Below are 22,974 nucleotides of genomic sequence, written 5' to 3' on the forward strand. Positions count from 1 at the left end.
GCTGCCCAGCCAGGAAACGATGATTATTTTTAGTGCCACACTTGGGGATCCATAAGGCTTGACCCTTGCCGACCTGTGGCTAAGTTCTCTGGGTTTGGTAAGTGAATTGTGACCATATCAGCCAAACAGAAGCTCTAATCGTGTGGGGTCTTCAGTAAATTGGGTTTGGAGACTGTAAAGGACGGTATGGGGCTTTGGTACGTTTCAGGCACCCAGACCAAAGAAGTGATTTGATGGTGTGGCACCAAAGTCAAAGTGAGCGTTACCAGTAGGGCTGTGGTATAAAGGGAAGCGACAGGCTATCTGAATTTCTGTTGTGTTTCTTTTGTTTTTTAATTTTCCCTACGTCGCTGTTTTTGTTTCTCTCTTTATTCTTCCCCTTCGACTGTTTTATCATCCTTGTTTTTCCTCACCTCACGTTCCCTTCCGTTCTTTATCCATGCACGTCCCCATCCCGAGTCCTTGCTGCCCCAGACCCGGTGGGACAAAATGGCCGCCTAGATCCTGGTAAATTGTGGGACCTGCCGCTCTTTTCTCCAAGAATTCCGGAGCATCTCGGGAGCTCTTTGGTGTTTGTTTCTTTTTGCATTTTCCACGGGAACTGGATATCCCGCAGCCTGGGAGTTCTCAGGAACTCGCTCTCCGTGATCGTATTTTCACTGGGAGTGCTGCAAAAGGCAAGAGTCGCCTTCAGGGTTGGCAGAAGACCGTGCCACATCTCGGGCTGATTAACCTTTTAGTGCCTGTTTTCGCAGTCTGACGAAGAGAATCAGGAGAGGAGTGGAGAGATTGCGAAATTACTGCAGAATAACGCAGAGTGGATCTGGTACTGGTCCAGCCGACCAGAAAACGTACCCCCAAAGTGAGTTGCAATTCTGTACTCTACTGCTATTTATTAGGTACAGTCATGTCGTGGTTATGTTACAACTTGGAGGTCGTGAGTTCAAATCCCAACTAATTTGTGCAATTGAATTCAATAACTCTGGTCAAACTGTGGACCGGGATAGAAATAAGAACATAAGAAATAGGAGCAGGAGTATACCACAAGGCCCCTCGAGCCTGCTCCGCCATTCAATAAGATCATGGCTGATCTTCTACCTCAACTCCACTTTCCCGCCCTATCCCCACATCCCTTGAATCCCTTAGTGTCCATGAGAACTACAAGATGCGTGCATTGTCCTAGGAACCCAACTGGTTCAGGGAAGGCAGCCTGCCCATCCCTACCCGATCTGGCCTCCGTGTGACTCCAGCCTCACACTATGTGGTTAACTCTTACATAGGAACAGGAATAGGCCATTCAGCCCCTTCGAGCCTGAGGCAAGGCTGTTCACGCACCAAAAGGTGAGTTCATGTGCGAGCGTGAAGGCAACACAGCCAAGCTCCAATTCTGTCCTCGGGTGACGTCCTTCTGCACATGTTCAAGTAGGAGTCACAGGACAGCAGTCAGGAGTGGGAACCCTGAATGATGTATTTTCCTTTCTCAAGCCCAGAGACACTGAGGCCAATCCTTACTGCTACCCTGGCTGAAATCACCTGACTCAGCGAGAGTTGAGTACCGTCAGGTGTTAGTGTAGCTTAGTGTAACCATGTGACGCCTTTATCCAGTGGTTGGAGCTTTCGATTATTGCTTCTGTGCACAGCTGGATTGGTCTATCTATCAAACAGCTGTAAGCAGAAAATCTAAACCCTGACTGGGGCCCAGGATAAATAAGCTATCCAAGTCAGGCTTTAACCGGATGGAAGTGACAGATGACATTTGTTCTTTTTCACCACTCTTAGGGAATTTGTATTCAAACATCCTAAATATTCCTCGAGTCTGAGCGTGCGGAAGACCAGCGTGATGAAGAAAGGAGGAGTCTTCAGTTCCGAGTTTGTAATGTTCCTCATTCCCTCTCTCCTGATAACTCACCTGTTAATGCTGGGAGTTGGGTACGTCCACAATTAATGTAGAGATTGTCTTGCACACACGTTACCACAAGAGGTTCACAGAGAGCTTCCCTTCGATCGTTTAATTACATGCACACCAGAATCTGAACCCACTGTTGTTTTTTCTTAACCATCTGAATCCCATGGATTTGCTCCAATCTCCGATACCTGCCCGACACAGGACACTCTAGATCGATCTGATTTCAGGGCTGGTTTTTCTTTAGAAAAGAGATTTTGAGGCGACCTGATTGGAGTTTCCAAGATTATGAAAGGGAGTTGTCAAAATTGGCATGGATAAAATGTTCACTGTAGTGAGGGATTTAAATACCAGGGGCCACAATTTAGAAGTAAGTTAAAAGTAGGAAGGGAAGTCAGGTCAAACACTTTCACTAAAAGGATAATAGAGTTGTGGAATAAGTGACCAGAGAAGGGCACTGAAACGGACAGTACAAATGGGTTTGAGAGACACTTAGATGTATTTCTGGAGAGAGAAGGGGTTAAGACTTATTCTGCATATCACTTACAACAATTGTAAATGGCGCCTTTCAGATGTTAAACCGAGGCCCTATCTGCCAGAATCCCCATTGCACTATTCTAAGAACAGGTTCTAACATTCCTCACACAACCAACACGCCAAAAACAAATTGACCGGTTATCAATACAGCAGCTGTTTGTGGGCCCATGCACAAATTAGCTGCCACATTTCAAAAAGTAGTCGAGTAGTCCCTCGACTCCTCCATTGTCTCTGCTTGTCCAATATGAGCAAAAATTTCCTCCAAATAAATATTGGGAAGACCGAAGCCATTGTCTTTGGTCCCCACCATAGATTCTATTCCCTCGCCACCGACTCCATCCCTCTCCCTGGCCACGGTGTGAGGCTGAACCAGACTGTTTGCGTCCTATTTGACCCTGGGATGAGCTTTTGACCACATATCCATTCCATCACCAAGACCGTCTACTTAAACCTCTATAACATCATTCGTCTCCGCCCCTGCCTCGGCTCATTGGCTGCTGAAACCCTCATCCATGCCTTTGTTATCTCTAGACTTGACTATTCCAATGCTCTCCTGGCCGGCCTCCCATCTTCCACCCTCCATAAACTTGAGCTCATCCAAAACTCTGCTGTCTGTATCCTAACTCGCACCAAGTCCCGTTCACCCATCACCCCTGTGCTCGCTGACCGACATTGGCTCCTGGTCCGGGAACGCCTCGGTTTTAAAATTCTCATCCTCATTTTCAAATCCCTCCATGGTCTCGCCCCCCTCCCTATCTCTGTAACCTCCTCCAGCCCTACAACCCTCCGAGATCTCTGTGCTCCTCCATTTCTAGCCTCTTGCGCATCCCCGATTTTAATTGCTCCACCATTGGCGGACGTGCCTTCAGCTGCCTAGGCCCTAAACTCTGGAATTCCTGCCCTAAAACTCTCCATCTCTCCACCTCACCCTCCTACTTTAAGACGCTCCTTAACCAAGGAGCCAACTCTTCTTTGACCAAGCTTTTGATCAACTGTCCTAATATCAATAGTGAGCAGTTTTGGCAGAGGAGAGCAGGACCCGATAGTGCTTTATGTGGTCCAGCCAGATCTGGTGATTAATGGCTAAATCAGTTCTCTGCCATAAAAGTTCAAGTCTGCGTCCCTTGGACATAAGGCAGCGGAGGTGAGGGTCGTACCAGGGGGAATGACCAGAGTGAGAGCGAGTAATGGTTTTAATGGGGACAAGAGCATCAAAGATGGAGGTGAAGGTGTGATTGAGCAGATCCGTAGCTGTAGAAATGTTGTGAATGGAGAACCAAAATCTAGGTAGCTGGGAATTTGAAAGTGCCGTTGTAAATGACTGGAGAGTTTTTTGCAGGGGCGGACACAGAAGGAAGTGGGGTTGGGAGGGGGAAGAGGGATTTGGATACAAGGAAGTGAACAGAGATGGCCTTATCCATGATTGACACGATGGGAGTAGAGAGGCCACGTGAGACGTCAAGGTCGAGGGGCTGGGTAGGGGAGTTCACATGGAGGGAGAGATTAAGAGAGGATAGGAGGGCAGTGAACTCAGAGGAGAGAGAGCATGATGAGTTGCGACAGAAGTTGAAATCACTGAGGCTGAGAAGTTGCTCGGTGCAGAGGCTGAGGGAGGACAGCAGTGAGGATACCTCGGTGAGAAACTTGGCGTGGCACTTAGGTGGGCGGCAAAGAATGAGGCTTTTTAAGGGAGTGGTGAGAGGGGTGGAACAAGGTGAGATGCTCAAAGGAGGAGAAGGTGTCAGAGGAGTAGGGGGACAGACCCAGGTGTGATTTGGTGATAAGGGCCATACCATCACCATGGCGGTCTGGACAGAGCAAGTGGTGGAAGATATAGCCAGGCAGGGAAACTTAGTTAAGAGGGAAGGAGAGATCACCCATCGGCCAGGTTTGTGTCAAGGCCATGATGTCGATGCAATCATCCACAATAAGCTCATGGGTGTCAAGGGCCTTGTTCAGAAGTGAACGGACATTCTGGAGGGAATGTTGAGAGGGCCGATGTTAGCCACCGGCAGAGTCCACCGGGTCAGCGCTGGGAGGGGTGAATAGTTCGGGAAGGAGATTGGCAAGACTAGCCCTCACCAGGCACGCTGGGCGTGAAAGTCGGTGAGAGAGTAGCATGGGGCAGTTGCTCGTAAGGAGGCAGCAACGAGTGCCTCGATGGGCTCTTCGGAGGATGATGAGTGGCACGGGGGAAGTTGTAGGCTTATCTAAGAGGGAGTCAAGCCTGTGATGGCGGCAGGAGATTAGGAAGGTCAAGGAGCGCTGAAGGGTTAGGGTAGGGATTTGAGGAGGGCCAAAACCCTTAAATCTGTGTCCTCTGGTTACCGACCCTCCTGCCTCTGGAAACAGTTTCTCCTTATTTACTCTATCAAAACCCTTCATGATTTTTGAACATCTCAATTAAATCTCCTCTTAACCTGCTGTGCTCTGATACTGACAAATCCAGGATTGTAGGAAACGTGGCAGCCAATTGAGCACAGCAAGCTCCCACAAAAAGCAGTTAAATAAATGATCAGATCATCTACTTTTTAGTGATGTTGATTGAGGGATAAATATTGGTCAGGACACCGGAGAGAACTCCCCTGTTCTTAGAATCATAGAAGTTTACAACATGGAAACAGGCCCTTCGGCCCAACATGTCCATGTCGCCCAGTTTATACCACTAAGCTAGTCCCAATTGCCTGCACTTGGCCCATATCCCTCTATACCCATCTTACCCATGTAACTGTCCAAATGCTTTTTAAAAGACAAAATTGTACCCGCCTCTACTACTGCCTCTGGCAGCTCGTTCCAGACACTCACCACCCTTTGAGTGAAAAAATTGCCCCTCTGGACCCTTTTGTATCTCTCCCCTCTCACCTTAAATCTATGCCCCCTCGTTATAGACTCCCTTACCTTTGGGAAAAGATTTTGACTGTCTACCTTATCTATGCCCCTTCATTATTTTATAGACTTCTTCAAAATAATGCCGTGGGATCTTTTACCTGAGTCGGGGCCTTGGTTTTAAGGCCTCATCTGAAAGATGGCGCCTCCGACAGTGCAGTACTCCCTCAGTACTGGGCCTGTTGGCCTAGATTATGGGCTGAAGTCTCTGGAGTGGTATGATATGTGTCGATGCTGTGATGAGGTTCTAGCGCACCCTCTCATTTTACCGTGAGTTATGCTGGTATCTGCTGTCCACCATGAGGGTGTCAAACCCAAGGGTGTCAGTTGTTTAATGACCGAGTCGTGGCGATCCTCCTTCAGGGGGCAGGGAAATGGGATCAATGTGGCTCCAAGATGACACACCTGGTGATAGAAGATTGAACCCAAGCAAGAAATCTAAGATCGTAGTGCCAGCCATGGCTCCGTGCTAGCATTCTCGCCTCTGAGTTAGAAAGTTGTGGGTTCAAGTCCCACTTCAGGCGCTCTAGATTTGGGAGGTGCTGTCGAAGAAGCCTTGGCGAGTTGCTGCAGTGCATCCTGTGGATGGTACACACTGCAGCCACGGTGCGCCGGTGGTGAAGGGAGTGGACGTTTAGGGTGGTGGATGGGTTGCCAATCAAGCGGGCTGCTTTGTCCTGAATGGTGTCGAGCTTCTTGAGCGTTTACGCAGTTTACACCCATCAGGCAAGTGAAGAGTCTTCCATCACACTCCTGAATTATGCCTTGTAGATGGTGGAGAAGCTTTGGGGATTCAGGAGGTGAGTCACTTGCCTCAGATTACCCAGCCTCTGACCTGCTCTAGTAGCCACGGTAATTATGTGGCTGGTCCAGTTGAGTTTCTGGTCTTACACTGTTTCTGATCTGTATTTCTGTATTCCCCACTTTAGAATATACATTGGCAAAAGACTGGCTGCGTCGTCCGCAAGTACCTTGTAAATATTGAACGGGAAGAAGAGCTGGAACTTGACGAAATGCGGATGTGACACCAATTCCTTCACTCGCCGCTCATCTGGACGGACATCTCAGAAGCCCGACGAAGTTACGAAGACTTGAAGTGTTTTTACCGTTACTGTACTTCGTGCTTCCATGCCCATTGTGTCCCTTTTTTAAAATTTGATTCGTCCTCACCTCTGTAATTGTCTGTACTGAACGCGTTATCTTTGACGACAAGGCTAGTTTGCTTAAAGCTACAGTGCCATGCCCATGCTCTTGTGTCATCCCCTCATACGCGAGCCAGTTCATTTCAGCACGCACCATGCTTTCAGGCCCAGTCCACCACAGTACCACTAGTCTGCTGCTCTGTGTGTGTGTGTGTGTGTGTGTGTGTGTCCCTTCCTACAGAACATGTTTTCCCAAACCCAGGGAACTGTCCGGGAACTGAAAATATCAGTTGGCATCTCAGCTCTAATACATCACGACAATGGTCTTGTTTGCCTTGTTGCCAGAAACCAGCTTCGTTTTTTCTTACTGCTAGGGTTTTTCCAGAATGTCTTTGACTGGATCGGAAAACTGTGTTGCTGTCATGGTAACAGCTAGGAAATTGGCTAATAAAAAAAAACAATGCAACCAAAACAAGGGAATATAAATGTAAAATTCGAGCAGAGCCAGTTAAAAGTGAAATCCCGGAAAAGCTTCTTCACTCAAAGGGTGCTAAGAAAGGACATCAGTCCTGAAGACCAATTGATGTAGGGGTAGATTTTCAGAGCGCCTGTCTGGCGTAAATTGGACGGTTTCTGTAACAGGTAAGTTGAAAATCCATCCCCCTGCCACAATCAATCAGGACGCACAGAAGGGAGATATATACTTACTTGGGAATTAACGGACGCAAAGGCAATCTCAGCCCAGAGTGGAGTCAGAGAATTGGGTCCTTCAGTGTGTGAGCCCTGTCTCGGCCTCATGCTCCCGTCTAGCAAGGCTCCACTCTGGGAGCTCGGTCCTTTGCCTGAATTTGCTCTGTAGCGAAAAGGCAGGGAATTGGACCCAAAAAGATAGATAGCACTGCCATGGCTATCAAAAATGGTGGATTGTACTCGATAGGCCAAGTGACCTCGGACTATTCCTATGCCCTTCGCCTCATTTAGAAATTCATCAATAAGGTGTCGTAGAAACGAGGCCTACCTGAAGGATTCAGGCCCGTGATTTCCTACACTGCATTCTCAAGGCTTGGCATAATTCTGACTATATCCCAATATCTGTCAATATACACCCAGACTTTGGGATTCTCTAATTGGGATCAAATTAATTAACCAGGATGAGAGGTGAAGAAAATAGCAAAATACCGCTGCAGCACGTAAAAAAATAAACACCAGGAATTTCCTCCTGGGTTCTTCAAATTGGCTGCTGTCACTTACATAGAAACAGGAGAAGGCTATTCAGTCCCTCGAGCCTCTTCTGCCATTTAATTAGATCAACCCCATTTATCAACCTTTGCTCCATATCCCTTGATACTCTTACCTAATAAAAATCAATTGATCTCGGTGTTGAAGGCTTCAATTGACCCCCCCCCCCCAGCATCCACAGCCTTTTGGGGGAGAGAGTTTCACATTTCAACTACCCTTTGGGTGACAAAGTGCTTCCTAATTTCACTTCTGAACGGCCCTGCTCTAATTTTCAGGTCATGCCCCCTTTGTTCTGGACTCCCCCCACCAGAGGAAATAGTTTCTCTGTATCTGCTGACTCCTTTTATCATTTTAAACGCCTTAATCGGATCACTCCTCGACCTTCTAAACTGAAGGGAATACAAGCCCAGTCTATGCAACCTGTCCTCATAATTTAACCCTCTAAGCCCCGGTATCATTCTGGTGAATCTGCGCTGCACCCCCTCCGAAGCCAGTATATCCTTCCTGAAGATGGGTGCCCAAAACTGAACACAATATGCCAGATGGGGTCCGACCAAGGCTCTCTACAACTGAAGCATAACTTGCTCCCCTTTTTATTCCAGCTTTGGCGGAAGGTCAGCGGATGCCTGGGATAAACACGTAAACAGGGTTCACGCCAAAGTTATGGTGCTCAATTGGGAAAACGTCCAAGGTAATTCCCGGTGAGAATCTTTGGTATGAAATTTTACTGGAAGGATTCCTGGTTAGATTTACCACTTGTCCATATTTGGTTTTTTTGAGTAAATTTTCTGTAATTTTTGAAAATGTGAACAAGGACGCCAGAATCTTGGCTTTTAAAGTAGAAGCCCAATTTTCCAGTCACACCTGCATCTTACGATATGTAGGTTTTATTAGTTATTAAAGCTACTGCAGTTATCCATGAACTTTCATCAGAAGCAAAGCAAACAGAACTCAGGCCATGATCCCAGCCCTTCCCCTTGTCCCATCCACAAGGTGGTAACCACCTGTTTGGGTGTTTCCATAATCCATGGAAGTCCCTGCATTTTACAGGGAAAGAGAATCTGCACACCAAGGGAAGTTGGGAATCTGCAGGGAAATGAGGGAGGGAGACGATGCATCTTAAGTGTCCTATTAATAACCCATTGGCACGTTACAGCGATTTAAAGCTGGAACATTACAGGGAGAGACACAGCAGGCAGCATAGGGGTAACTGTGAGGCTGTGCTCTCGATGCAGACCCTAGGTAGATGTGAGCGAAGCACCAATTCTGCGACCCTGCCCTCGTGTCCAGTAGTAGTGCCCTGCAAAAATACCCTTCGTATGTGACCTTCCTGTGGGGAGTGGGGGTGTAATTGGACATTTCCCCAACTACCAATGAACAGTCCATGGTGCCCATTGCCAGGGTGGGACCTTGTTGATGAGCTACACAAGTCTCAATCGGTTGGCGCTGTCTTGGTCATTTCACTGTTCAGCTAAATATCACAATTATAAAGTCATTGGGGGAAAAATTGGATAAGGGTCTGTTTCGGGCGGGGGTAGTACCGCGATGCGCTAGTAACCCGCGCCCGATGGACCCTACGCAGGCAGGGCGCAAGTTTGGACTCACCCGTGGACTTACCTGCAGTCAACCTTCCTTTCCAGGCCTTGCACGTGGAATCAATGCAATTCGCACTTTCCACCACCAGAGGGAGCTCAGTTTCTTAAAGGGAGGATGTTTCTTAGAACTCTCTTAAAGGTAGCTGGTACCTGTTATTTGCTGAAAATAACAGTCTACTATCTGCACAGAGTCTGAACGGAGATCAGACATCGCACACGTAAAACACAGATGCAGGTCCCGTCCCTATGTTTACACACTGATGAGTTATGTTAAAATATTGAATAAAGGTTGCGCACTACTAAATCCCACATCCTCCAATCTGCATGCCAGACCTCACCAATCTGCCGATCTGAGTTGGTACCAGGCCTGCGAGAGTGCATGCATGCACCAAGGTTCTCTACTGATGCACTAGAGACCTTGGGTGTAAGAGGTGGACAGAAGGAGGGACATCCTATATCAGCAGTGGGGGCAAGAGGCCTTCCAGACATATACTCAAATGTCAGCGGGGGACAAAGTCAATGCCAGGTGCACAGCATCATGAACATGAATGCAGTGTAGGAAGAAGTTCAATGCTTTGACATGAGTGGGCAAGGTGAGTGAGGTCAACTGTCAAGTGGCGTCTCCTACCAACTGCACCACGTACTACACCCCAATCACCCACATACCAATAAACTCTTTCCATCAGTACTCAACTCTTCCAATCAAATGCTTCCTCTCACCCTTACACATTACCACTGCCCACCCACAACTCACAGGCCACACACGCTGGCAGCTATTCAACCATGACAGTCACATCACCCAGACACACGTCTCGTTTTCTTGCAAGAGAAGATGGCGCATATCAAGTGGCCGTGGCATTTAGCCCCTCGAGCCTGTTCCGCCATTAAATGAGATCATGGTGGACCTGTGACCTAACTCCATATACCCGTCTTAGCTGCATAGCCCTTAATACCCTTGGTTCACAGAAATCTATCAATGTCAGATTTAACATTCATAATTAAGCTAGCATCAACTGCCACCTGCAGAAGAGCGTTCCAAACTTCTCCCACACTTTGCGTGTAGAAGCATTTCCTAACTTCACTCCGGCAAATCCTGGCTCTAAATGTCAGGCTATGTCCCCGCGTCCTAGTATTCAAGCCTAGGAAACCTCCAAAAACAGTTACAAATGTCTCGGCAGCCAGAAGCAATAATCCAGCCACTAACCTGTAACTCCTGCACGGTCCCTTTAAATAGCGCCGGTGGGGGGTCCTCCAGGCACTCTAAGACACGTTCAGATGGTCGGGGGTTAAGACCGTACGTTGAGTTGAGCGTTAAGTCCCAAAATGGTGTCTATCACTTTAAATCAGCGTTGCACGCTGAAGCCATTTTCTCCCTCCTTTACATGATTCCAGCGTTCGTTATCTGCGCCTGCGCAAACTCCTATACCAAGATGGCGTCTGGCACACATCACGCAGGTAACGTGTGTGCGCATCCATCTTGGATGTCGGAGAGGCCGTGTAGCGCCGAAACAACTGGCGTTACACGGCCCAATTTAACGCCCATTTTGTTAGAAAATCGTGGGCAGGTTGCACCCAAATGCTGTTCAAATTATGCGGGGTTTTGACAGAGTAAGTGAGGAGAAACTGTTTCTACTGGCAATAGGGTCGGTAACCAGAGGTCACAGACTTACAGCAATTGGCAAAAGAACCGCAGGGGGAGATGAGGAGAATGTTTTTCACGCCATGAGTTGTTATGATGTAGAATGCAGTGTCGGAAAGGGTGGTGGAAGCATAGGAACAGGAGGCGGCCGCTCAGCCCCTCGAGCCTGCACTACCATTCAATTAGATCATGGCTAATTTGTACCTCAACTCAATTTACCCGCCTTAGTTCCATATCCCTTGCTATCCTCACCACCAAAAATCTCAGTCTTGAAAGCAGAGGAAATAATTTCTCTGTATCTACCCCACTGAATCCTTTTAACATTTTAAACACCTCGATCAGATCACCCTTCAATCTTCTAAACTCAAGGGAATACAAGCCAATGTAAGCCTATTCCAATGCAACCTGTCCTCATAATTTAACCCTCTATGGGTGAAGCAGGTTCAATAGTAAATTTTAAAAGGCAATTGGCTATGTACTTGAAGGGAAAAAAATTTATAGGGCTATGGGAGAGAGTAGGTGGGAGTGGGACTAATTGAACAGCTCTTTCAAAGAGCCGGCACAGGCATGATGGGCCGAGTGGCCTCCTTCTGTGCTGTACGATTCTGTGAAAATCCTGATATTCAGCACCAGAGGTTGAGGGTTCTGCAGGCAGTGGGAACCCATACATGATTCATGATTGGTGTGTTTATGCTCTAGTGAGAAAGTCACAGAGAAAACATGTAGGAAGTAGCTTTGGGGAGGAGAAACTGATTACAGGACAGTTCGTTCCACGATCTGGGGTCCATTTGACATGGAGCAGGGATTGTCCAACCAGCTGACCAAGGGTCAAGTGCAGCCCCCGAGCAATTCGGCCCCCAGAGCCCAGGAAACTCAGTCCCAGTTGTGCTTATCTGCTGGTTTATCCTGTTTCAAGTTCATGGGCCTGGAAATTTGGAAAGGGGACCTTTTTTTTAAGTACTGCTGCCTCATAGATTGATAAACCCAAAATCAGAATCCCAAGATCTTTTCATAGAATCATAGAAAGGTTACAGCACGGAAGGAGGCCATTCGGCCCTTTGAGTCCGTGCCGGCTCTAAGCGAGAGCAATCCAGCTAGTCCCACTCCTCTGCTTTATCCCCGTAACCCTGCAAATGTTTTCCTTTCAAGTACTTATCCAGTTCCCTTTTGAAGGCCATGATTGAATCTGCCTCCACCATCCTCTCGGGCAGTGCATTCCAGATCATAACCACTTGCTGTGTAAAAAAGTTTTTCCTCATTTTGCCTTTGGTTCTTTTGCCAATCACCTTAAATCTATGTCCTCCGGTTCTTGACCCTTCTACCAAAATATCTCTCTAGCCATTCTGTCTAGACCCTTCATGGTTTTGTACTCTATGCCTCTATTTATAAAGCCCAGGATCCCGTATGCTTTTTTAACCGCTTTCTCAACCTGCCCTGCCATCTTCAACGATTTGTGCACATATACCACCAGATCTCTGTGTTCCTGTGCCTCTTTTAGAGTTGTACCCTCTAGTTTATATTGCCTCTCCTTGTTCTTCCTACCGAAATGTATCACTTTGCATTTTTCTGCATTAAATTTCATCTGCCACGTGTCAGCCCATTCCACCTGCCTGTCTATGTCCTCTTGAAATCTATCACTATCCTCCTCACTGTTCACTGCAGTTCCAAGTTTTGCGTCATCTGCAAATTGAGATGAATGTAAATTAACGGGAAAATGGATTTAAATTTACAGACCACGAGGTTCCATGGTACAAACCTTTGCAGCCCATGGACATCTCTGATGTAATTTATCCTATTAGGTAACTCTCCTATAATCTGGGAATTGCGTTGTTCCTTTTAAAGCAATGTAGTCATTTCACTCTTGTCCCTACAGTCCTCTTCCCCCTCATTGTTCAATTGTAAACAATTTTACAACACCAAGTTATAGTCCAACAATTTTATTTGAAAATCACAAGCTTTCGGACGCTTCCTCCTTCCTCAGGTGAATGTCAAGAAATCCTCCTGACATTCACCTGAGGAAGGAGGAAGCCTCCGAAAGCTTGTGATTTTCAAATAAAATTGTTGGACTATAACTTGGTGTTGCAAAATTGTTTACAATTGTCAACCCCAGTCCATCACCAGCATCTCCACCTCATTGTTCAAGGCACTGCCTCATGCTGGGGTACAGTACCATGGGGAGCTGAACAGGTTAGGTTTACATTGCCCCCATTGTGTTCGGTTCAGGGCTGAAGTGACTCGTCACTCTGACAGAAGGCTCTCTCAGCGACTGAATCTGAGACCACACTGCCGTGAGTTTTGCCCTAAAGCTCCTGTCCCTAATACAAATGAGGAAGGCCATTTGGCCCATCTTAGCTGATGTACATGGAAGCTACCTACAGTTCCCCAACCCCTTTACAGCAATGGATCTGAAGACCTGCCCAAACTTTAGTTGCAATGCTTAGCTAAGCCATGAACTGTGAGCTGACATAAAAGAAAGACCTGCATTTAGCGCCTTTCATAACTTCAGGATGTCCCAAAACGCTTTACAGCCAATTAAGTACTTTTGAAGCGTAGTCACTGTTGTAACGTAGGAAACGCAGCAGTCACTTTGCACACAGCAAGGTTCCACAAACAACAATGAGATAATGACCTGATAATCTGTTTTAGTGATGTTCATTGAGGGATAAATATTGGTAAGATCACTGGGAAGAACTCCCCTGCTCCTCTTCAAAATAGTGTCATGGGATCTTATACGTTCATTTGAGAGGGCAGACAGGGCTTTAGTTAACCGTCACATCGGAAAGACAGCACCTCCGACAGTGTAGCACTCCCTCAGTACTGCACTGAAGTGGCAGCCTAGATTTTATACTCAAGTCTCTGGAGTTGGACTTGAACCCACAACCTTCTGACTCAGAGGTGAGAGTGCTACTGACTCAGTCACGGCTGACATAAACTATTTGTTCCCCGTCTTAGCAGTTTTCACTCCATTTGTGCTAATAACTGTTGCTGTGTAGTATTTTCTATACTTTCTGGCATCGGAGGGATTTGAGGGGAAAGGTGGAGCCCATTGTCCTGACAAAGATTATCAAACCCAGCACGGAACAGGCATCAAACCTGGGACCCCCATGTCTGACTGACCCGATGCCCTACCATTACCACTGCCATGCACACTGAGACCCAGCCTGGTCACCAGATTTAATCAGATGCTCAATATTTCAGTATACCACCTGAATGAGTTTACAGGTGTTCACCAACAATAAAAAGCAAAGAGAGTTCATGAGCTCTGTGTGGCAAATAATCACAATCCTCATTGAGTGGAAATCCAGCTCAAACCAAAATATTTTATTTTGCATCGGCTAATAAAAAATAATGATATCATTGTTATAATAAACGGGCTTGGCGTCTGAATGGCCATGAAACTAGCATTGTCCATCCCAGTCAGTGTTCATAAGAACATAAGAACATAAGAAATTGGAGCAGGAGTAGGCCAATCGGCCCCTCGAGCCTGCTCCGCCATTCAATAAGATCATGGCTGATCTGATCCCAACCACAAATCTAAAGAACACAAGAAGTCGGAGCAGGACCCGGCCACATAGCCCCTGGGCCCTCTCCGCCACCCACAGGGCATTGACCGATCCGAACTCAGCTTCATGTCCAATTTCCTGCCCGCTCCCCATAACCCCTAATTCCCTTTACTTCTAGGAAACTGTCTATTTCTGTTTCAAATTTATCTAATGATGTAGCTTCCACAGCTTCCTGGGGCAGCAAATTCCACAGACCTACCACCCTCTGAGTGAAGAAGTTTCTCCTCATCTCAGTTTTGAAAGAGCAGCCCCTTATTCTAAGATTATGCCCCCTAGTTCTAGTTTCACCCATCTTTGGGAACATCCTTACTGCATCCACCCGATCAAGACCCTTCACAATCTTATATGTTTCAATAAGATCGCCTCTCATTCTTCTGAACTCCAATGAGTAGAGACCCAATCTACTCAACCTCTCCTCATATGTCCGCCCCCACATCCCCGGGATTAACCGAGTGAACCTTCTTTGTACTGCCTCGAGAGCAAGTATGTCTTTTCTTAAGTATGGAGACCAAAACTGTATGCAGTATTCCAGGTGCGGTCTCACCAATACCTTATATACCTCCTTGTTTTTATATTCTATCCCCCGAGCAATAAAAGCCAACATTCCGTTGGCTTTCTTGATCACCTGCTGCACCTGCATACCAACTTTTTGATTTTCTTGCACTAGGACCCCCAGATCACCAGATAATTATAGTTGAGGAAGGCCATTAGGCACATTTTAGTTCATCTATTCAGGGTCACCCCAAGGTCATCCCATTGGAGTGTCCAGTTGGTTTTTAAATGATTCCATGATTTTCACCTCCACTATTGTATCCAGGAGTCTCCTCCACGTGTTGTTCACTCTTTGTGCTAGAAACTTAAAATCAGTCCTAAACTTGCCTTTTACTAGTTTGAACCCATGTCTACTTGATCTACTCCCATGGCTCGGTTTACTCCCTTGTCTACCTCTGTGACATCATCTCTCAGCCTTTCCGCCTTTGAAAGCTGAAAGGCCCAAGTTTCTCCAGTCGGTCTATCCAAATAACGCAGCGCTCTGATATCCAGGGATCAGTCTTATTTCCAGCCTCTGCATTGCCTCCAATGTGTGAAGGTTAAACATGGAGCGAGGTAATTTAGGAGTGAAATCAGGAAACGCTTTTTCCACATGTACAGGGGTGGCTCTGGACTAGGCAAAATCCAACAGTCGTTAAAGGAACATGAATGTTTGAGCAGAACAGTGGAATCACCCTTATCTACACTTCAAATATTTGCCTATCTGATCACCTACCAGAATCTTCACTGAACAAAGCCCTCTCCATTATGATGTGTAATAGAGATCCTGCTTTAATCGTTGTTAATGACTGGAATTAAGTTTTACAATTAAAAGATCTGTAAATATGCTTCAGCTTCTTACTGCATGTGTAATAAGTAATTAAACCTGAGCAATGAAGTCCTTCTTTTGATTATTTCAATTCTCCACCGAATTACTCCTGAGTTGTTTATTATTTCTCTGGTTCCCTGGCCACTGACTCCACCCCTCTCCCTGGCCACTGTCTGAGGCTGAACCAGACTGTTCACATCCTTGGTGTCTTACTTGACCCTGAGATGAGCTTCTGACCCCAAATCCACGCCATCACCAAGACTGCCTACTTCCACCTCCGTAACATCGTCCGTCCTCGCCCTGCCTCAGCTCATCTGCTGCTGAAACCCTCATCCATGCCTTTGTTATCTCTAGACTGGACTATTCCAATGCTCTCCTGGCCGGCCTCCCACATTGTACCCTCTGTAAACTTGAGCTCATCCAAAGCCCTGCTGCCCATATCCGAATTCGCACCACGTCCCGTTCACCCATCACCCCTGTGCTCGCTGACCTACATTGGCTCCCAGTCCGGCAATGCCTCGATTTTAAAATTCTCAGCTTTGTTTTCAAATCCCTCCGTGGCCTCGCCCCTCTCTATCTGTGTAACCTCCTCCAGCCCTAAAAACGTCCGAGATCTTGGCGCTCCTCCGATTCTGGCCTCTTGTGCATCCCCAATTTTCATCACCATTGGCGACCATGCCTTCAGCTGCCTGGGCCCTAAGCTCTGGAATTCCCTCCCTAAACCTCTCCACCTCTCTACCTCTCCTCCTTTAAGACGCTCCTTCAAACCTATCTCTTTGACCAAGCTTTTGGTCACCTGTCCTAATACCTCCTTATGTGGCTCGGTGTCAACTTTTGTTTGATAATCGCTCCTGTGAAGCGTCTTGCGACGTTTTACTACATTAAAGGCGCTATATAAATGCAAGTTGTTGTTGATTGGAACACTTCCTGCTCACCCACAATCCACTGGGTTCTCATAACAGAACGCTTCTTATTTGTTTTTCTTTCCCTCCTGAAGTTACCGCTGTTGCTCCCATTCCATGTCAGAGCCTGGAGTTTCAGCAGACTATTTTACTGCAGGGGGCCTCATAGCTGAGTCCAATCAAATTCTCACTTAGCACCCCTAAGCACAGCTTGGATGACTGCAGCTCCAACAACACTCAAGAAGCTCGACACCATCCAGGACAAAGCAGCCCGCTTGATTGGCACCCCATCCACCACCCTAAACATTCACTTCCTTCACCACCAGCGCACAGTGGCTGCAGTGTGTGCCATCCACAGGATGCACTGCAGCAACTCGCCAAGGCTTCTTTGACAGCTCCTCCCAAACCCGCGGCCTCTACCACCTAGAAGGACAAGAGCAGCAGGCACATGGGAACAACACCACCTGCACATTCCCCTCCAAGTCACACACCATCCCGACTTGGAAATATATCGCCGTTCCTTCATCGTCGCTGGGTCAAAATCCTGGAACTCCCTTCCTAACAGCACTGTGGGAGAACCGTCACCACACGGACTGCAGTGGTTCAAGAAGGCGGCTCACCACCACCTTCTCGAGGGCAATTAGGGATAACAATAAATGCCGGCCTTGCCAACGACGCCCACATCCCATGAACGAATAAAAAAAAATTGAATAAGAGTTACGAGTGGAAAGGCTGGCTGATTTTTTCTTCCCCTCCTTGGACCAAGGACGTCCCCTTATCCACCTAGAAGGCCAAGGGCAGCAGGCCTATGGAAACATCATCAACTCCAAGTTCTCCTCCAGGTCACACACCATCCTGACTTGGACATGTATCAGTCGTTGGGCCAAAATCCAGGAACTCCCTACCTAACAGCGCTGTGATAGTACCTTCACTACATGGACTGCAGCGGTTCAAGAAGAAGGCCCACCACCACCTTCCCAGGGGATGGGCAATAAATGCCAGCCTTGCCAACGACGCCCACATTCTGAGAATGAATTAAAAGAAACAGTCCTGTCTGATCATTTTACATTGATATGGCTGTGCTGACTTAGCTTATGACACTGTTTAACTTGGAGAATTGTGGATAATGATTGCATGCTTAAGTTATGTCACAGTGAGAGGCCGTCTTAATGGGATGTTCAGAAATTACCTCATCGCTGGAGCCAGTTACCCTTTTAATTTGCATATGAGGGACTGGCTGAGACAGGAGATTGGACACTGTCCTTTCACCTCTCGGACCTGGATTTGAATCTAGTCCAAGGCTGATGAGATGAGAGTGCCCCCTTTCTGCAGCTTGCAAGGGTGTAACTGGAGATGTTTTTGGGACGTTACAATGCAACTCCTGCTGGGCACAAAAATATCTGCAATTCGACATAATTGGCACTAAGCTGGCAGTCTCGGGATGATTGCCGTGGGAAATGGAAAATCTCACATCGGTGATGTTGGGGATTCTCGTCTGAGTTTGGGCCTAAGGCACTTTGTTGGGGCAAAGTCCAGGGAAATGCCTGATGCTGACACGGGGCACCCGAGTGTTCCATTCCACAGCACTGACTCCCCTCACTTGAACAAACTGCCTCCATCGTGTCCTCTTTTTCCTACCGAGCAGGCTACACTTACCGCATGTCACAGCTCAAATTACTCATAGACTGTATCCCAAAATGTTATTTTCTGAAAGAAATCTTATCTAATTTGCATTTGAATGAATCAATACAAACTACTTCCACCATCTCCCTCAGGAGCCTGTTCCATAGATTGACCACTCTCGCTCACTGAAATATTGTTTCCGCAGATTGGTTTTGAATTTCCCCCCTTTCAAGCGCAGGCCCTGTCCTCTGCTTCAGCAGATAGCACAGATACGCAACTGGCTCTGTACTGATCCGAAGCTTGCAGTCAAGTTGTCCTCAGTCATTGTCAGATGCAGTTGGTGGCAAAATGTGAGTCCAGGTGATCTGGCTCTGATGCCTGCTGATCTTCCTTACATGACCTTCTTTCATCTTTTACCACTCCAACCATTGAATAAAAAAAAACTTAACATTTTATATTGCACCTTCCACGACTTCAGGATGTCCCAAAGTGCTTTACAGCCAATGAAGTACCATCATTGTTGTAATGTAGGAAATGCAGCAGCCAATTTGCACACAGCAAGGTCCCACAAACAGCAATGTGATAATGATCAGATAATCTGATTTTTAGTGGTGTCGGTTGAGGGATAAATATTGGCCAGGACACTGAGGAAAATTCCACTGCTCTTCTTTAAAATAGTATTATGGGAGCTTTTACACCTGCCTGAGGCTTCTGTTTAATGTCTCATTTGAGAGATGGCACCTCTAACAGTGCAGCACTCCCTCAGCACTGGACTGAAGTATCAGCCTAGATTACATACTCAAATGTCTGGAGTGGGGCTTGAACCCTTAACTTTGTGACTGAAAAGAGAGAGTGCTACCCACTGAACCACAGCTGTCACTTCAATACTCAATTCAACACCAACTCTCATCACCGGTGTGAACTTGAACTTGCTGAGGACTCGTTAGTTAGATGTAATTCTCTGATAAAGTGATAGGGGAACAGGGCAGGCACATGGGATTAGAACTACTGCACTTGTGGAGGATGAACATCAACATGGACTGGTTGGGTCAAATGGCCTGTTTCCATGTTGCAATCTCTATGTAATTCTAGGTACATCTCCAGTGAAAGTATGTAGTCTATTGTTCCCTGGATGTGTGTGATGATGGCAAAGCCACATTTATTGCCCATCACCAGTTGCCCTGAACTGAGTGGCTTGCTAGACCACTTCATTCAGCGTCAACCACTTGGGACTGAAGGCACATGTGGATCAGAACAGGTAGCGGTGGCAGGCTCCCGACCCTGAAGGACATTAGTGAACCAGTTGCAATTTTGTGACAATCTGGATGTCTTCAAGGTCATTTTTTTTCTATTTCCTGCGGTCGAGGAGCTCCTTTCTTTTTGTCAGCTCTTCCTGTTTGGCTAAAGTCCTTTAAATGTTTCCATTAGAGTTGACTGTCTGGTGAATTGTTCATGTCGTTTCGGTTCCATAACATATTGGGAAGAAGAAGAAATTCTCCAAAAAAAAGTACAGAGAGAATATTTTCATAGAAATGCTGTAAAAATTTAATTAACAAGAACATACTGCAAAAACAAAAACCAAAAAAACAATTGCTAAAACGCCTCTGACCTTTTATGAACTGCATCACTCGTGGAGCAATCCTTTTACCTATTCCAGATGTGAGGCCACTGTAGACTAATCTAAATGCCTGTTGGAAATCACACTTGGCACAAAAGTGGCACTGGTATGGCTGTACAGGCAGTGCACGGATTCTTACCCTGTGCCGTTAGCATTAGGGACAAGAAAATCTACCCATTGAGCATAAAGCACAGGCTGAGCCATTACTTGTACATATATATGTACAGCAACAACCATCATAGGGGTTGGGGAGCAGTGAGGGACCCAGGATGTTCTAATTGTAAGTTTGAAATTCAGCCCAAGACTTCTCAATCATTTGAAGCAGCAAAGAGGTCGAATAATTTCCTGGTAAATTAGTCTTTTATTTAAAAACAAAGTACGGGCCAATAGATCTCAAATCAAAATGACCTCATCATAACCTCATCGTTTTGATGAATGAAAACAATTGTTTCCAGCGTAGTGGGCCATAAATCGCACAGAGCAGCAAGGCAACGCTCACCGCAGCTCCTGCGAATTAAATTAACGAAAATTCTTACTCTCGGATTGCTTGAATTTAAACTATAAAGCAAATTGGGCGCTATCAGCCCAGCCTGTGAGCAGCGTGAGTTGCCGCGCGGCTGGAAAAATCTGTGTGAGGAGAAGAGACGCCCACAATATCTGTCAGGAAGAGAAGTCCCGTCCACAGATTCAGGCCGCATTGCTCAAGCAGGCAAGCAGACTTCATTCAGTTAAAGTTAGCATTCTGGATGCCATTGTAAATTAAAAAATTACAGTTTTTTTCTAAGAAGCCAAAGAAATAATTGAATTAAGTTAAAGAGCCAGAAGGGACAAGCAACAAAAAAAAGTTTTTAATTTATAATTTTTTTTTTAATGACCAAAAACTAATAAAATAACGAGTAATATGAGACGCCACATTTTTAAAAGTTAATTTTTAGTTGTTTGGCAGTCGTTAAGACTGTTAAAATTTAGTTTAGACCTGTATTTTTAAGTGACCTGTTTGGTGGCTTGGTTAGTTACTTTCCAGCTGAGCGGATAAGCAAGTTGGCGCTTTTTCAATGATTTCTCTGATTGCAGCATGCGAGGTCCCTTTAATTCGAAGCTGTGTTATTGCCGGAGAACCACTAGGAGCAAGTTCTGGATTTCTGCATTTAAATGAGCATGTGCGAACGCGGGAACTTCTCCTTCAATTCCCCACCAAAAACAGAGAACGCTATTGAGCTCCTCCATTATTTCGGGAACTATTTCTGGCATAAATGCCACATTATGGTATAAATGATCTATAGGATCTGTAAATGCTTGAAGTACAGCTCCACTTTAATCTGAAGACAAACAAACTCTTTTTGTAATTATGATTAAGACTCATAATTACCATAGCTAAATATTTCCGTTCCTTTTTTTAAAAAAAGTCTACTATTATTAATAACATTTTTATGGTATTTTGCCAGAATGCTCATGCCTTGTTTAGTCAAATTCTGGCACCTGTTTCTTAAGCCATTCATTGGATATCAGTTGCTGCCTGCTTAATGACCTGACTACACAGAAAACACATAGCACGCGTTTACGAAAGATACTTTGACGGAAGGGTCGAGAACCAGAGGACACAGATTTAAGGTGATTGGCAAAAGAACCAAAGGTGGCATGAGGAAAATCTTTCTAACGCAGTGAGTGGTTATGATCTGGAATGCACTGCCTGAAAGGGTGGTGAAAGCAGATTCAATCGTGGCTTTCAAAAAGGAATTGGATAAATACTTGAAGGGAAAAAATTAGCAGGGCTACGGGAAAAGAGCGAAGGACAGGGATTAACTGGATTGCTCTTACAAAGAGCCAGCACAGCCTCGATGGGCCAAATGGCCTTCTTCTGTGCTGTAACCATTCCAACATTCTATGATTTTGTGAATTACCATCACGAAATGGCAACCTCCGTAGGGCTTTCAAACTCTCCCCATGAACCATATTGAAATAGGGTGGACATATTCCTGGAGGTGTCATCACATGACCTCCTGCCTCCAAGCACCCCGCCCCCACGCTCCCACCATTGGTCGCCTGACGCGGCGTCTTCTCACGGCCAATTGGAATGTGAACAGACTCTTCATTACCCGATTGGATAATTCTTGACTGTCGGTCAAACGGCCTTTTCTTCCCCCCCCCCCGTCCAGTATTTTTGTAATTAATGAACGAAAGTGTTCAAAGAGAATTGAAAAAAAAAGCAATAATTCTTTAGTGCCTCTATGATTATTCTCCCGCGAGTTGCTCGTAGCAGTGTCCCAGAGATTAATCTTTAATTCCTGGAGACTCCAGGGCAATCCTGGAGGGTTGGCAACCCCTATATTGAAATCACTGCGGGCCATAGTGATGCTTAAGAACCAGCACAAAATGACGCAGCAGCAGAAAGTCACGGTGCATTGAAAATGCATTTTGGGCCTGTGAGTTTGGACCCAAAGAGTTTTTTTTTGGCAGGAAGTACCTCAGTGCAATATAGACGTACGATGGGATAGCCTACTTGTTTTGATCCTGATTCTAGAATGGCAGTTAGTGCGGCTTAAGGCAGTGATCAGGGCCATAACTGGTTCTTTATTTCAAATACCGCTATGAGCAATTCGTTTTGAATCACCATTTGCTCGCGCAGTTTCTAGGTTTCAAGTTTTAATGATATTAATTATACTTTAAGAGTTGGCTGGCCTGTTACATATTTAAGCAACAATGGAGGATCATAGAGTCATAGAATCATAGAAGTTTACAACATGGAAACAGGCCCTTTGGCCCAACATGTCCATGTCGCCCAGTTTATACCACTAAGCTAGTCCCAATTGCCTGCACTTGGCCCATATCCCTCTATACCCATCTTACCCATGTAACTGTCCAAATGCTTTTTAAAAGACAAAATTGTACCCGCCTCTACTACTGTCTCTGGCAGCTCGTTCCAGACACTCACCACCCTTTGAGTGAAAAAATTGCCTCTCTGGACCC

The 22,974-nt window shown here is 46.1% G+C and overlaps 1 protein-coding gene across 1 annotated transcript in view; it reads left to right on the plus strand.

The window, feature by feature from the left end:
- The window catches only part of LOC137316372 (BCL2/adenovirus E1B 19 kDa protein-interacting protein 3-like), a 45,442-nt gene extending 38,868 nt beyond the window's left edge, over positions 1 to 6,574 (plus strand). The window contains exons 4-6 of the mRNA XM_067980457.1: positions 756 to 862; positions 1,780 to 1,929; positions 6,256 to 6,574. Coding sequence (XP_067836558.1) covers positions 756 to 862; positions 1,780 to 1,929; positions 6,256 to 6,304 — 306 coding nt within the window. The 3' untranslated portion in view covers positions 6,305 to 6,574. The remainder of the gene's footprint in view (positions 1 to 755; positions 863 to 1,779; positions 1,930 to 6,255) is intronic.
- The last annotated feature ends 16,400 nt before the right edge of the window (positions 6,575 to 22,974 follow it).

The sequence above is a fragment of the Heptranchias perlo genome, chromosome 1 (assembly GCF_035084215.1).
Source record: "Heptranchias perlo isolate sHepPer1 chromosome 1, sHepPer1.hap1, whole genome shotgun sequence".
Taxonomy (NCBI): Eukaryota; Metazoa; Chordata; class Chondrichthyes; order Hexanchiformes; family Hexanchidae; genus Heptranchias; species Heptranchias perlo.